The sequence below is a fragment of the Corvus brachyrhynchos genome, unplaced genomic scaffold, assembly GCF_000691975.1.
Source record: "Corvus brachyrhynchos isolate BGI_N302 unplaced genomic scaffold, ASM69197v1 scaffold69, whole genome shotgun sequence".
In the NCBI taxonomy this organism is placed as follows: Eukaryota; Metazoa; Chordata; class Aves; order Passeriformes; family Corvidae; genus Corvus; species Corvus brachyrhynchos.
Genome location: NW_008240228.1, coordinates 6,500,103 through 6,514,485, shown reverse-complemented (window position 1 = coordinate 6,514,485; position 14,383 = coordinate 6,500,103). Strand labels below are relative to the sequence as shown.

Below are 14,383 nucleotides of genomic sequence, written 5' to 3'. Positions count from 1 at the left end.
CGCCGGGGCGCCCGGGGGGGCGGCTTTTTGGTTGGTTTTTTTTGGGGTTTTTTTTTTTGTTTTTTTTTTTTTTTTAAAGAAAATTTCAAATAAGAAAGTGAGCTAAAAGAGAGAAAAGACGAGAGAGGCCGCGGACGGGGCGCCGTGAGGGGAGCGCGCGCCCCGCCCAGGTAAAAGGGCGGCCCCCTGGCTCCCCCCTTGCCCATGTATATAACTGCGTTTCTGGTAATTATTGCGTTTTGCAAAGGTGAACTGTGTGTTTTGGTGTTTCTGAGGAGCACCCTGTGCTCCTCCAGGTCTCTCTGAGCACTGACTGGTAAAGAGGATGCTCAGTGCTATTCCAGCTGAGCTCACAGCCGTGCATAACCTCCCTCCTCCTCCAGAGGTGTCTGCCTCTCTTATATCTAGTACTGATAAATACTTGCAAATCCTAATCAGAAAACAGAATAAATATGCAAACAGCACCCTGAAAGAGGAGAGCCTCACCCCAAGGGTTGCGTTGGTGGGTGCCATGTTGTTCCTGCGGAGAGTTCAAAGTAATGCATCATTTAGTTGGTTTTATCTGGATTAGTTCATAAATAAATTTCCAGGACCAGTCACAAAGTCAGTATTTGCATGTGGAGACATAAGTATTTCTTCAGACTCATGTTAAAAGGCTTTTTCTTGTCAAATGCTTATGTGGCTTTTTAAGAATCTGCATTTTTTTTCCATCAGTATTTGCACCATTTTGTAAAGGTATTGAGGTCATCTTTGTGCTTGAGGTTTTTCTTAGATGGGTTATCCACAGCTCCATATGCTATAGCCAACACTTACAGAACTCTAAAGCCAATGGTCTGCTTTTGAAAATGACAATTGTGAAACTGTTTTACTGCACCATTCCATCCGTGTTCCTCTTTGTGGAGCTGAACATGACAATTTTGGATGTGTGCATGCAGCAAAGCTACTGCCTTTGCTAAAGCACTTAATTTTTAAAGAATATTTGTTCTCTGAAGGAGTGGTTGGTATCTCACCTGTTCTTGAGCTTATGCTTCAAGTAAAAGTCACTGATTTTTGAAACCAGAACTCCTGAGCTTGACCTTTCTGGCTTTCTTCCAGTATATACATATCATCTAAATGATTATTTTTATGTGTTTTTCTTTGGCAGAGGGTTTTAAGAAGAATCTGATGGTGAGGAGAGGCTAAGGAGAAGACTCAGGATGACGACAACGGTAGCGACAGATTACGACAACATCGAAATCCAACAGCAGTACAGCGACGTCAACAACCGCTGGGATGTCGACGACTGGGACAATGAGAACAGTTCTGCTCGGCTCTTTGAGCGCTCCCGCATCAAGGCTTTGGCTGGTAAGCACTGACCTCAGATCTGGAAAAAAATATAGATGGATAACTAAACTCTTCTTCAAAATACCTCTATCTGGATGTGTGTGAACCATCTCACTTGTCCTGGAAAGGAGGAATGTGGCAGGTGGAGGTAGTTGTCATGTAGTAATGAATGATGGGACTATACATTCTTTCTGAATACTTGCTGTCTTCTGCTGAATTCCACTGTCATCAGCAGAGAAATGAAACTGGGTTGGATCTTTTCTTGTTTGAAACGTTTGATTATTGCGTATTAAAGGCTATGCATTAACCACGTTTGTTTATACAGCAAAGAGATTATGTCATGTCCTCTCAGCTCTGAGTCACTGCCCTGCAAAGCAATTTTTATGCATTCTGTAAATGATTTCCTGACTTTTATGGTAGCATGCCCACATTTCTGACCTCTGAGCAAAATGCCTTGGCAGTATGGGAAAGACATAGAAAATAGCTCAAAAATATGCTGAGCACTCTGCTGGTGAAATCTGAGCTGCAGGGATGGTTTTAAACCTGACATTTCATAAGGTGTTGGGACAGGTTTATTAAATCAGCTGCACTGAGACAAAAGTATCACCTGTTCCATTTGTGATTCCAATGGGGCTGGGTCCAGAGTGCACCGTGCCCTTTCTCCTCTCCGCTCCGGCCACGGGGATGCATTAGATGCAGAACACTGCTACATCTCAGGTATAGGGCAGGATCAGGTGCGGAGCTCAGCAACAGGGAAATGAAGTAGTTCATGCAGGTGGGCAGAGAGCAGATCACATAACTCTTCCTGGGGATAGTAATGCTATTGACTTAGTGGAACTGCTCACAGAGAGGGGATGTGTGTTAAATTTTGCTGCCTTTAATTACAGCAGTTCCCATCACAGTGTGCATTTGGAATGACAGGGAAAATGCCTTACCTGGGCGGGGCTGTGCTGAGTGGGGTCAGAAAGAGCCTGCTGGTACCTGTGGTGATAGACAAAATGAATCTCAGCTTGGGTTGCTTTATTTTAATAGCTTACTCTTGTTTGAGGAAGAAACTGTGTTTTACTCCTGCCACATTAGTGGTTGTAGGTTGTATCCTGTTCCTTGGGTGGGAAATGCTTTTAGTACAAAGCTCATGAGCCGTGTTTGGGTCCCAGATCTCACCTTACTGCAACTGCTTGTTCCACTTACTTTTATAGCAAGCAGAGCTCCCCACCTGAGTAATGAATAATAAACATGAAACTCTTATTTCAAGGAGAAGTAATGTAAGGAAAGTACTTAAATTATTTAGCTGGCCTAAAACACATACCAATGTCAAAGCAAATAATTTTGCTGAAGATTCGATTCAGCTATTTAAACATTTTCCCACAGTATGGTGTATTTATTTTTCTTCTGAATAAGCATTACTTGTAGTTATTTTGATTTGATACATTTCCATACCTGTAATTCTCTATGGTTGGTGCTGAGAATGCTGTGTGCTGCCAAAACTTGGCTTAGCATCCTGCATTGCTGCAGCACTGCTTGAAAGCTTAATCATGGTGCAGGGAGAGAGGAGCGAGGAGAGGTTTGTATTTCGAATCCAAGGTTATGGTTAAAGGCTGAGCTGTGGTACTCCTGGCACTGTTCAACATATGTTTTCAGATATGCTGCCTGGTGGATAATCTTCCCTTGCATCTCCCCAGAAAGGCACTGGCAGGTTTTTAACAGCTGCAGCCTGGAGCTGGGCTGGCAGCAATCTCTGTCATTGTCCTCTTTCTGTGGAGACAGGCCCTTTCTGGAAAGGTGTTCTCTGATTCAGCTGCGTGTCACGGGACCGGGCACAATGACCACTGGGTGAAAGTCTGGTGCTCACACAGTCAGCTGGGGGATGTCAGGAGGTCCTTCTGGGCCCTGCAACCCCTGCGTTGGACCAGCTGTTGCACCATCACCTTCCTCTGGGTGAACTTCACTGCTCTGAAGCAGAAGTAGTTGTGTGCCACCTTTGGGGTCTGGGTTTGCTGAATAACACTCCAGCGTGACTTGGGTGAGCGCTGGCTCTTTGTGGGGCACGAGCACCTTCCCGCATCTCCAGGACTGGCCACCTTCTGACAATAGCATTTCTCTCTCCAGAGGTCATGGATGGGTTTGTATCTAAAGACTGTCCGTGGCTGTCCCACACTGGCAGTGTGTAAGTGACACGATATAACAAGACTATCAATGTCTTTCAGTCTATGAAACGTTCATGCTTCATTATCCCCTTGTCCTAATGAGAAAGGTTTCAAATGAGCACACCAGGCACTGGTTCCTTATTTTTCATCTCCAAGATGCAAGCTGCTGTACTCCAAAGTAGAACAGCTGTGGGCATGTTACACTGCATGACTAATGGCTGTGTACTCTGCTGGTGCAGGCATCTTCTTTTCATCCTCTTCCACAAGCTGTGAAGTGCCTCTTTGGCAGAGCTTCTATCTCGTGTTCATTCTGCTTGACTGTAATTGAAGCGAAACTTACTTCCTTTAAGGTAAAGTAAGGTAAAGAGTGAGGAAATAAGTGAGGTTTGTAGGTAGAGTCTGATACTCCACTGTAGTAAGAATCCTGATGGCCCCACATTCCATCAGGATATTGAAATATTTAAACAGCAAAGGCAGGAGGTGGTGGTCAGAATAATCTGTGATTGGAACAATGTCCTGGAGAAAAGCTCAAGTAAAGCAGGTATGATATAATAATAGTAGAAAACCACTGTTAGCATAGCAGCAGATAGCTGATGTTATTAAAGTGGTCTGTGTACCATGAAAACCAGAATGCGAAGGGTTGTTTCAGTTTAAAACCAAGAAATCATCTGGGAACACAACTTTCAATCAGAATCCAGATTTGAAGGGATATGCAGCCAGATTGGTTGCCAATCATGTTGAACTAACTCACTCTGCATCTGATATGAGAAGAAGGTAACTGATCCGTTCTTCGCCAAGTAAGGTATCCCACTGTAGGAAATCATCTTTCACCCGTCCTTGTTCTCCGTGGTTCTTTGGAAGGTCTTGCTGGAAGACCAGGTAATTCTACCTGCTCTGTAGGAGCCAAAAAGATATCGTGTTTGGGCAAGATTCTTCATTCACAAATCCTCAAGGGTTGGATTTCGTCTATCTAGGACCATTAGCTAACAAGATTTGTTGTGCAGCTGCTTGGTGCATGAAGCTCTTGCAAAAATCTTAAGAAACAGTTCAGTTGTTCAGCAGAATTTTTCACACTCAGCCTTTGGGCTGTGACATTCAAGTGTGCCATGCTTGCCAGCTTAGGTGCTGTTTTCAGGTAGTGTGAGAGTTGTCACCTCCAAAACTTTCCATTTCTTCAGTTAGCTAATTCAATATTAATCTTGGCTACAGTTACTCGCTTTTCTGCTCATTTGTATTTCGCCCTTTTATCCTCTGGGTTCATGCAAGTGACCGGAAGGTCTGTGACTCAGCTGTCTGGCCCATGAATTAAAACCAGTTTCAAAGTTTATGAAATGAAAGGAGTTTCCTAGTGTGGGCAGGAGGAGCTGTGCATTCCTTTTCCAGCTTCACCCAAGTGGCCATGCCTAGGTTGGGGCACTCACTGGTGTTGCATGATGTGGTGTTCATGAGCCTTACTGGGCAAGCCAGGAGGCTGCATTTGTCGTACAGCTTTCCTTAGTTGCCCAAAATAGGCTTGTCATTCATGCCAGTAACTTACATGCTCCCAGCAGCAAGAGGGGGAAAAGCATTGAAATTGTTCCTGAAGTTACGCTATTGAAAAATTTTTCTTTGTAATATAGTGGAATAGCCATTTCATAAGGTTGAAAAAATCAGGGAAAACTTCCACTGGGAAAGTTCTGGGTTCCTTACGTGGGGCTAATTAGCCCCTTGTGGTCCTGATATTTGAGCCATTCGCCCCACAGCTCCAGTGCAAAAAGTCAGCAGAACAACCCCACAAAGATGTGAAAAGGAAGATTCTGCTTCTAGTACTCTCCAGGTATCACACACCTGCCTGGCCCTGCTGTCAAGCATCTTTCTCATAGCAAAATTTCTGTTTCACTTTGAGCATGCAGAATGAAGTTTCAGGTCTCAAACCAATAAAAAAGGGCAAAGTACAGTGATTCAGAGCTTGAGAGAATACACTTTGGATTTATTCTTGGCTTTGAAAGAGCATACTGAGAATAAGCTCTTGCAGGGTGTTTCCTGAGTATCCTGCACCTGAGCTATCCAGCGCTTAAAAATCAGTCACTAATTTTAATAGCAGCAAGCGTTAAGGAAAGAGTATAGTGGTGCTCACAAATCAACTTGGAAGGGCATGTGAAAGATTCACTTGAGACTAAACAGAAATAAAAACCTTAGAGCAGTGGAATCTGCTCTGCACTGGTGTGGCAGAGATGGTTATCAGCCCGTGGGTTTGTTTAGCAGCCACAGGCTTAATGCAGGCGTACCCAGATGAGCATGAAAGAGCTTATTTTGAAAAATCTTGTTTTGCTCAGATAAAAGTTGATGGAATTATTTCAAGAAAAGCTTTTCCAAATGTTGAGCTCATCCAATGCTTTCCTTCTGGATTTTACTTCTGGAACAATTTCTCCTGTTGTTCTAACCTTCCCAGAATCCATAGGGGCAGGTGTTAGGAGCAGCAGTGTCATTTGGTGTGTTGTGTGTCATGCAGGCATGAAGAGAAGGAGCAGGGCAGCAGAGAGGCTGCTGTATTGCCACATGTCACCTGTGGTGCCGGCTGGGACTGCTGATGCACACTGTACTCTTACCAGAGAGAGAGGAAAAGCTCAGGCCATCTGTCACTGTGCATTAAGGCCTTGGCTTTTAAAGTTGCTCTGGAGAACTGTTTCTAAAGCAGATAGCAAAAACCAGTTGATAAATAATACTTTCTTCTTAGTGGGTTTATTTTTAAAGATTATCAGTAGACTGACCCAAAAAGAAGAGCCAGTGTGTCTGTGAAACATAAAATAACTCCCAAGCAGAAGCAAACAATGTATTCCGTGATCGAAAATGTAACTTGGTACAGAGGTCATTTGTATCTTACTGCTGTAACAACAGGATTTTTGGTATCAGCTGGGCATGGTTTGGCGGTTTGCCCTCTCTCTCTCTTCAGAATCAAAGAAGTGGTGTTGAAAACTACATGGAGGTGTAAGTCAGGTTCTTGGTAGTCTGATTAGATCCGTGGTCCCGTGTAGCCTCTTGAGTACAGAGCCAAGCTGCTGAAAAGAAGTCCTGCTGCATGTTCCTTAGGACTTGTCTGGAATCACGCGTGCTTTTCTGCTCCATGGACAGGATTTATGAGTACTTAGTAACAGAGTGGTGCATGACAGTGGTTGCATCCTGGTGAAGGGCTGTAATGTGGCACACATTGTTCAGGCAGGATGAGCTGGGGCTGGAAAAATAGGCTTTTTGTTTCTTTGGGGACGGAGCAGGATAGGAGCAGTTCTGGCAGCCCCACTCTGGAAAGTCTGAGTGCTGCCGTCATTTTACGTCTTCGCTGAAATCCCTTCAGGACTAAACACTGTCAAGTTGGACACGTATGCAGGAGAGCCCAGCATCTTGCCAGCATGAGCCTGTGTTGATTGATCCCTGGATCTTTGGATTCCTGTGCATTAAGCTCCTGGGCTGGAATACAGGGCCATATCTGCTTCTCACAGTTCCTTGCGGAGAGCTCCAGGCATACGCCAGTCCCTATGCACAGAGGACTCTGTGCTTGGACAGCAATTCAGTAATTTAACAAAATAAGGTACAAGAGAATTCCGTGCTCTAGTTAAGCTTAAATATAAAAAGCCATCTGTACCCAGAGGAAGCCAATGGAAAGCTGATGTACATGTGCTGACTCTGTGTGCATAGGTGTATTTGCCTTTGGGATATTACCCGTGAAATGTGCACGGGGATAATCCTGCAGCAGGTCAATCTGCATGGTCATACCTGGGCCTTTCGATACCGTGGCACTGCACTGACTTCCAGAGTGAGCTTCCTTACACTGATTTTAGGTGGGAGCTATGCCTTCATTCCCAGAGCAGCACAGCACACTGCTCTCCTGTCTACTCTGGTTTTCCTCATCCATTCATCCCCATGGCATCAGTGAAGAGTAAGAGTACCAGGCGACGTACCTTTGGCCGCCCCAAAACACTGAGCTGAGTGGGAGGCAGTGTTCAGCATCAGCAGGGCAGGAGTCATGAATGGGAGTAAAGAGCTCTGGCTGCAGCAGCTGCTCAGGGAAAGGAGAAATGCTCCCTGGGAGACACCCTCCATGGAGTCAGTGAGAGCTGAGCCAGGCACTGACTTAAGCCTGGGATAATATCATGCTGAAGTTGATGATTTAGAGGAGACCTCCCAGCCAGATTGTCACCTGGTATAAACTGCATTCTCCCCTGGCTTCTCTGAGGCCATGCTGTCTTACAGCAGCTGGGAACCTGACCGGAGTGGCCCTTTGTGGGGAACCTGAAGACTGAAAAGACTACAAATGTTCTTTGCTATTGGAGTCAATGTTTGAGGGATATTTAATACAGAGAAACCATGAGACCCTTCACTGAGATAATAAAATTTTTAAAAAATAATATGCTGAATAATCTTAATGGGAAGGATTTTTTCTATATAGAAACTACATGCCAATATTGGCAATATGTATATATTTTTTAAATTATGACTTCTCACAGGGGTGAGCTTAGCTGTGGATGAATTTCAAAACCTAGTCATGAGTCTGTAATTCAAAAGAAGTCTTTCCACAAAAAATACGTATGCAGAAGAGAATGTTCTCGTCTCATGTCTTTAGCATCTAACTAGCAATGTTTCTGTATTTATGTTATTTATTCAGCCAAATCTGCCATGTGCCTTGCATTTTTCCCTTCTATTTGTTGCTGGGATACTGCCTGAAAGCACTCCCTGAAGTATAAATAATGTCTAACAGAGCACACTGCAAAGTGAAATTCAGTGCAGGATTCAAACATGTTTACTAATTTCTGTTAACCTTGGAGCTCTTCTAATGGGGAAAGATTAGTGATGAAATCATTCCCTCAGATCAGAGCTTTGATTCTTATCTTGAGGTAATATCCTGGAGAGATATAAACCCAGATTGCCTGGAGACGAATTTCCTTGACGGGAAGAGGCAAAAAGAACAGGAATAGGGATGAGGACCAGCCACGTAGAGAGGGCGATGAAAATCTATTTCTAAGTTCCACTTCTTTAGTTTCCGGCATTCTTCCTAACAGTTTTGAGCTCTTCTAGTGAGCAAGGCAATCACTACTTCTTTTTTTTTTTTTTTGCCAACCACTTTGTATGTGTATGTTGTATGAGGATTTTTTCAAGTTTTTCTTCCTTTATTAAGCCTTGAAGGCAGAGGGGTGTCAAGTGACAGTGTTTGTACATCCATTTGGATAATATATTACTTTTTCAATACATCCTATAAAAATGAAGTTGTTTGCTCTGGAACAATAACTTTGTGAATTGGACACGATTAATACTTGTCAATTGATCACTAAGCCTTTTTGTGGGGAGAGGCAGTTTCCAGATGGGGACATACTCTGGCTTATGGAGATTTGTAAAGATCTGTGTATTCTGCTGCTTGTTTTCACCCAATTTCCATTTTGCTCAAGAGTAGCAGGACATTGAATTGTCATGCCTGAGTGATTATGGTGTAGCAACAGTGTATCTTCTGTGTTCCTGGTCAGACTGAAAAGAAAAAGAGAAAAATGGTGCAAAAGGAAGAAGAGAAAAAGGAGGGTGGGAATTTCTCTGTCTCTCTCCCATACATATAAACATAGGTGCAATTCAGGTGGAAGAGAAAGGAGGGAGAGGCAACAACAATAATCCCAGCTTCTGAAAAAGCACATCAAAACCCATAAAAAAGAATTTTCTGCATGAAAATGAAGAAGTGTTTTCATGACAAATTTTCACAACCAGTGAGTATTTTAAGTGTGTACCCGTGCAGTGTGTTTGATTTGAACAGGTTTTGTAAGGGTTATCCATCTATGTCAGGGAGCAAGCCAAGTGCATTTCATGGGCAACAAATAAAACCTGGGAATGTAGCTACAACTTTGCAGGGCTGACTCCCCTGTGTGGGTGAGTTCATGGAATATGGGAAGCAGTACAGGTTGGAATGCAAACCAACAGAAACCATCATTTCTTCTGAAATGTTCCGCAAATGCCTCCTGTAGCTCTTCCCTGCTGGCCTTCCTGGCAGGTGTTCGACTCCTGCAGTTAGCAAGGACATGCTGTTACAAAAGTCATGTCAACTTTCCTGTTAATCTGGGACTTGTGTAAACTGAAACCTGAAACCAGGTGGAACTGACCCAGTTTCAGTAATAAATTGATATTCTGGCCTGGTTTGTGAGAAAATTCCCGAAGGTTTTGGTCTCAAATGTCACAACCTAGAGATTCACCTGGAGCCCAAAGCTGGTTTGTACCTGGGCCTCCGAATGGAGGTGCTGGAAGGCCAGCCTGGACATGGCAAAAAGGAAACATGTAAACAGACCCTTCTGTAATAAAAATCCTTGTCTCCTGCTTTTTGATGTGCCTCTTTTCCTTGCCTTTGGATTGCATTGGCTCCCCAAAGCCCACGTGAATCACAGAGAATGTGTCTGGAAGGGACTGGGAGGACCCAACCACAGGGTAGTTGCCACTGACCTAAAATCCCCTTTAAACAGAAACATTGAGATACTTTCTGCAATGGAAATGTTACTGGAGAGATCTCTTGGTTTGCCTGTATTCATTTCACCTCCTTGTGAGACAGTTACCAAGTGTTGCAGCACACGGCAGGCTAGGAACTGAAGGGTTCTGTTCCCTCCAATACCTGCAGCAGAGGTAATGAGCTTGGCAGCTCGTTTGTGCTTGGTGTGTGGGCTGCTGCTGCTGCCTGGTTCCAGCATCTTAGATAAAAACTGGAGGGAAACCAGCTAACTCTTCAGGATTCATGTTATGCAAATTGTCAAATAGGGTAAAAATATTATTTCCTATTACATTCTAGAACAATCCACAGCAAAACCTGTCTCTCCTTGGTTCAATATATAAGGAAAGGTTCTGTTTTTACTGTGAGGATGGAGGCAAGTGTGATAATGAGTTTTCAGTTCCTAATTGTAGCACTTAGTGGATGTGTAGGAACTTTACCCTCCTTCAGGAGAGGAGCAAAATGTTACGTGATTTCTCTGGCATTTTAGTTTAATAAATCATCCTTTTTATCTTGTAATTTTTTTTCTAGTTACCCACCAACTAGAGAATTTACAGGAGCAAGAAAGAGTAAAGACAAGTGTGATGATTAACCAGGCTCATAATTATTGTAAGCTCTGTCTTAGAAACATTGATAATTAGGAATTTGGAAGGTAATTTTGCTAGATCTAGCATTAGTTTCTTCCTTAGAAACTTTAGTTTTTTCCTTTGTGTCAGAACCCGTTCACTTCAGCAGCAATTTTCAGAACCACGTAAAGACAGAGCCCAGGAGAGACCTGTTTGTGTTCTGGGGTAAGCAGCTGTTTCTAAATGTCACTTGTACATTCATAATATTACTGTAATCAACCTCTCATTCTCCTTGAGGCTTTGCAAAGCTCTGATCATGTCATCTAGGACACTCTGCATTATGGCTAAGTGGATAATCATTTGTGTTTTATTTACTCTGTACGAGTAAACCATCACCTGGCAGGTGCTATGGGACAGGGACAATTCAGACTCTACCAGCAAAAGTTATTTCGCAGTTATGGGCAAAAAATTAAGAACAAAATTTAGAGGGTGAAAAAAACCCCCAGCACACCCATCCCTCCTCAATTTGTTAAACTTAATATATGCTCTGGCCTTTCTTTTCCTCCAGTGCTGTAATCAGTAATGAATTACACCACAGACAATTTCCAGCTGTGTTGATAAGTTGCACTTGGCCCAGTGCTCCAAAGCTATCTATGGCTTTAAAGCATTCAATCCCCTCCATAACGTTTTATCTAATTAGTATTGTCAAGGGCTTAGTCAATTAAAGATAAACAGGGAAAATGAGTAGAACTGGAGTGTCACAAAGGGCTTTGTGCATGCAGAGCCTTGTGATCGATCCGGTGCATCGCCACACGGCAGCAGAAAACAGGGCTCAGGTTCACTCGTTTGTAGTCAACAGCAGACCAATGGATTAGGCTTGGTGTGACTCACAAAACGGGGAGCTGGCAGTGTGCCTGTTTGGAAGCAGCCTTGCTACATATGGTGTAGCATTTCACAAACACAGACATGTCCCCATTTTGCTTTGCTCTTTCCACTGAATTCCCACCAACCTGTTCAGCAGAGCCTTCAAGATGTACGGCAGCGCCCAGCAAAGTGGCAGGAAGGCCCTGGCAGTTGAGCTTGGCATCAGGGCCAGCCCCAAGGAGCTGAACCATCAGCAGCAAAGTCTGTCACATCTGCTGCTGGGGGGGCACATTGTTCAGCCCAAATGCCAACCTGGATGGCAGCTCAAATGAGGTCAGATTTTTGCAGCGAGTGCTGCTGATATCGTGTCAGGTTCTAGTGTCTCTGTTTGTCAAACCTTGAACAAAATAAGCTCAGTTCAAACACAGGTTCTTCTTTTCCTTTAGCTTTCCACCCTACTCACTGTGTAGCCTGCACTGCTCCATTCCTTTGTTCCCTTTAATGTAGTGTTTAGTGCTACTGGGCAGGCCAGAGTTGGGAGGGACAGAGAAGGGACAGGGACAAAAAAGATTATCAAACCCCAAATTTTGTTCAGTATTTCCTGAAGCTTGCCAGCTTCAGTTGTCCCACAGGGGACAAGCTGAAATGTAAATTCTTGTGTGTGATGTTAATGTTTCATGATGGGGTGGGTAAGGCCAGTCTGTGTTTTTTATGGGCCTAAGCCAAATAATTATTTTTAGTTTTTAATATTTTCCTTTTGTAATAGTTTACTTTTTAATATTTTTGATAATGACCACGTGCATTAGTGCGTCGCCTGCCAAAGGTTTTGGGAACACTTTCAGCTGGGGAAAAGTTCCTGACTTATGGCCTTCATGGTGTTAAAAATGCTCCAGTTTCCCCGTCAGTCACTTGGACTTTAGTTTTACCTTCTGAGCTCCCATAGCAACACCTGTTTGCTCAAGGTGGGACAGAATGAGCTGATATGCCTGCAGGTTTCTGGCTGCCTGCCTGCTCTTGAGGGGAAGGGTTTGTGTTTAATTATAACGTAGGTCAGGCATGGCAGGCAAGAGCTGCTGTTGGTAGGAAGCTGCAGGAGAAATATCTGTGACGGAAATAAGTCTGTACTTGTGTGCTGGGTAAAACGTGCTCCTCCAGCTTGGTGGAGTTAACCTTGGTATGTTAACAGCTCAGCTAACCCAGCTCTGCTCCTGGGAATTTGGGAGCCTTTGGTATTCTGTGTTGCCCTTCTTCCCTGGAAATCCTATGGCCAGGGCTGGTGCATGGGTGCCTGTGTGCTGGAGGGACAGCTGGCTGCACAAAGATTATCAGGGGAGGGTTTAGCAGGAGCCTGCCACATCAGCCTGTTGTTGTCTGGAGAGCAGCATCCTGCCTGCTGGGGCTGCAGCTGCAGGTGCTTCCTCAGGTCCCCCTGACGCCTTCCAGACGTTTTTAGGGGGTGAACCTGTAGGGCCTGGTCCCCTACACAGCCCTGATTGGGCTGTCCCTGTCTGCAGCCACTGTCCTCCCTGATACTGTAAAACCTGGCTGGGGCAGCTGAGGAGTCCTTTGTGGCCAAGTGTGGGTAGCACTGGAAGGATTGAAGGCCAGCTTTCAGAAATGTTTAGGCTCTGATAGAGGTGTGCTGTAGTACCAGGAGTCTTGCGTAAATGCAACTAAGCTGAAATAAAGGGGTGCACTGCAATACCCCAGTAAAAGCCCTTCTGTATCAAAATAAGTAACTCTGGACTAGGGCTATGGTGGTGTTTTAAGGAAAACAGTATAGTTAAAAGCCAGAAATATTTTAAATGCATTTATGACCTCAGGAGCAGTATGCCAGGCATTTTCAATAGTCCGTGTGTTTTTGGAAACCCCGGCTTCAGCTGAGAAGTGTCCACTTCCATCACTTCTCCCTAGATTGGTGGTGTTCATGCTTGGACTTTGTGCACATTTGTTCCCTGGTGTGCTGGTAAAGGCTGGTTGAATTTCCACCTTGCACCAAGCAGGACCTTGGGCTGCAGTGAGTTGGGGGAGTGGGCTGAGCTTCTCCCACAGAAATTGTCCTCACAGAAATTACTATGAGACTTAAACCTTGTGAAATGATGGTATCAAAACAAAGGCAACATTTTGAAATGTTTAATGAGGGGATGGAGTGGGAGGAGGAGAGAACATGGATTCCAGTGGAAAGGAATTTGGAAATGCGAGAGAAGAAGAAAAGAGAAAACATTTGTGTGAACATTATCAGCAGTTTTAAAAATGAACAGGCAAATGTTATATAGTGAGACTGTGAATGTGGAATTGACCTTTTAATTTCACTTACAAATAAGGGAGGGCTGGGAGCTCTTGTCCCTGAGGGAAAACTGACATCCTGTATCTAATACCATCTGCAGGAGCTGATTTCCAGGGCCGAGCCCAGCTGCTGCTGCTGCTGTGCACGTTTGTATTTCGGCAGGGTATTGAGGTGCCAGTCAGACCTCGTGGAGGCATCCTTATTTACGTTAGAGCCCTCCCCCTCCAGTGCACAGCCCATTAATCTTGCAGTAATACCCAGCACACTGATAACTGGGCAAGGAGCCACATGCACAGGGCATGTCAAAATCCTCAATATCGTCAAGTAACATAAACCGAAGTGACAGGAATTGGCGGTTTTAAGAACCTTTCGACAAAGCTTTCGTTTGTTCCCGGTGTGCTGGAGCGTACATCTCCCCGCGTCCCCTCCTCGGCTGGTGCTAAATACTGAATGAGCGCTTCTGTGTGCGTGCGGTGCTTCTGCAAGCCGGGAGCCTGGCAGATAAGTAAAGAAAAGTGCCCTCCTTTTCAAGTGATAGTAATCTGAGACTTTTCCGTTACATGAGGCTCCTAACAAAAGGTTGTAATTCCAGCAGCTTCGCTCGGGAAGGTACCACCGTGCGCGGCGGCGGTGCCGGCAGCGCGGGGCCGGGACCCTGCGGGCAGCCGCTCTCGGGCGCGCGGCGGAAGGACTCACTGGGGCGTTGCAT

At 44.6% G+C, this 14,383-nt stretch overlaps 1 protein-coding gene across 4 annotated transcripts in view; it reads left to right on the top strand.

The window, feature by feature from the left end:
- Positions 1-14,383, top strand: part of SPTBN1 (spectrin beta, non-erythrocytic 1) — a 116,780-nt gene that overhangs the window by 32,853 nt on the left and 69,544 nt on the right. For 3 of the 4 annotated variants that reach the window (XM_008642039.2, XM_008642040.2, XM_017745265.1), the window contains exon 2: positions 1,145-1,344. In XM_008642039.2, the coding sequence (XP_008640261.1) occupies positions 1,197-1,344 (148 nt within the window). In that variant the 5' untranslated portion in view covers positions 1,145-1,196. Of the gene's footprint in view, positions 1-1,140; positions 1,345-14,383 lie in introns of all 4 variants that reach the window. The other variant, XM_017745264.1, reaches the window with a different exon arrangement.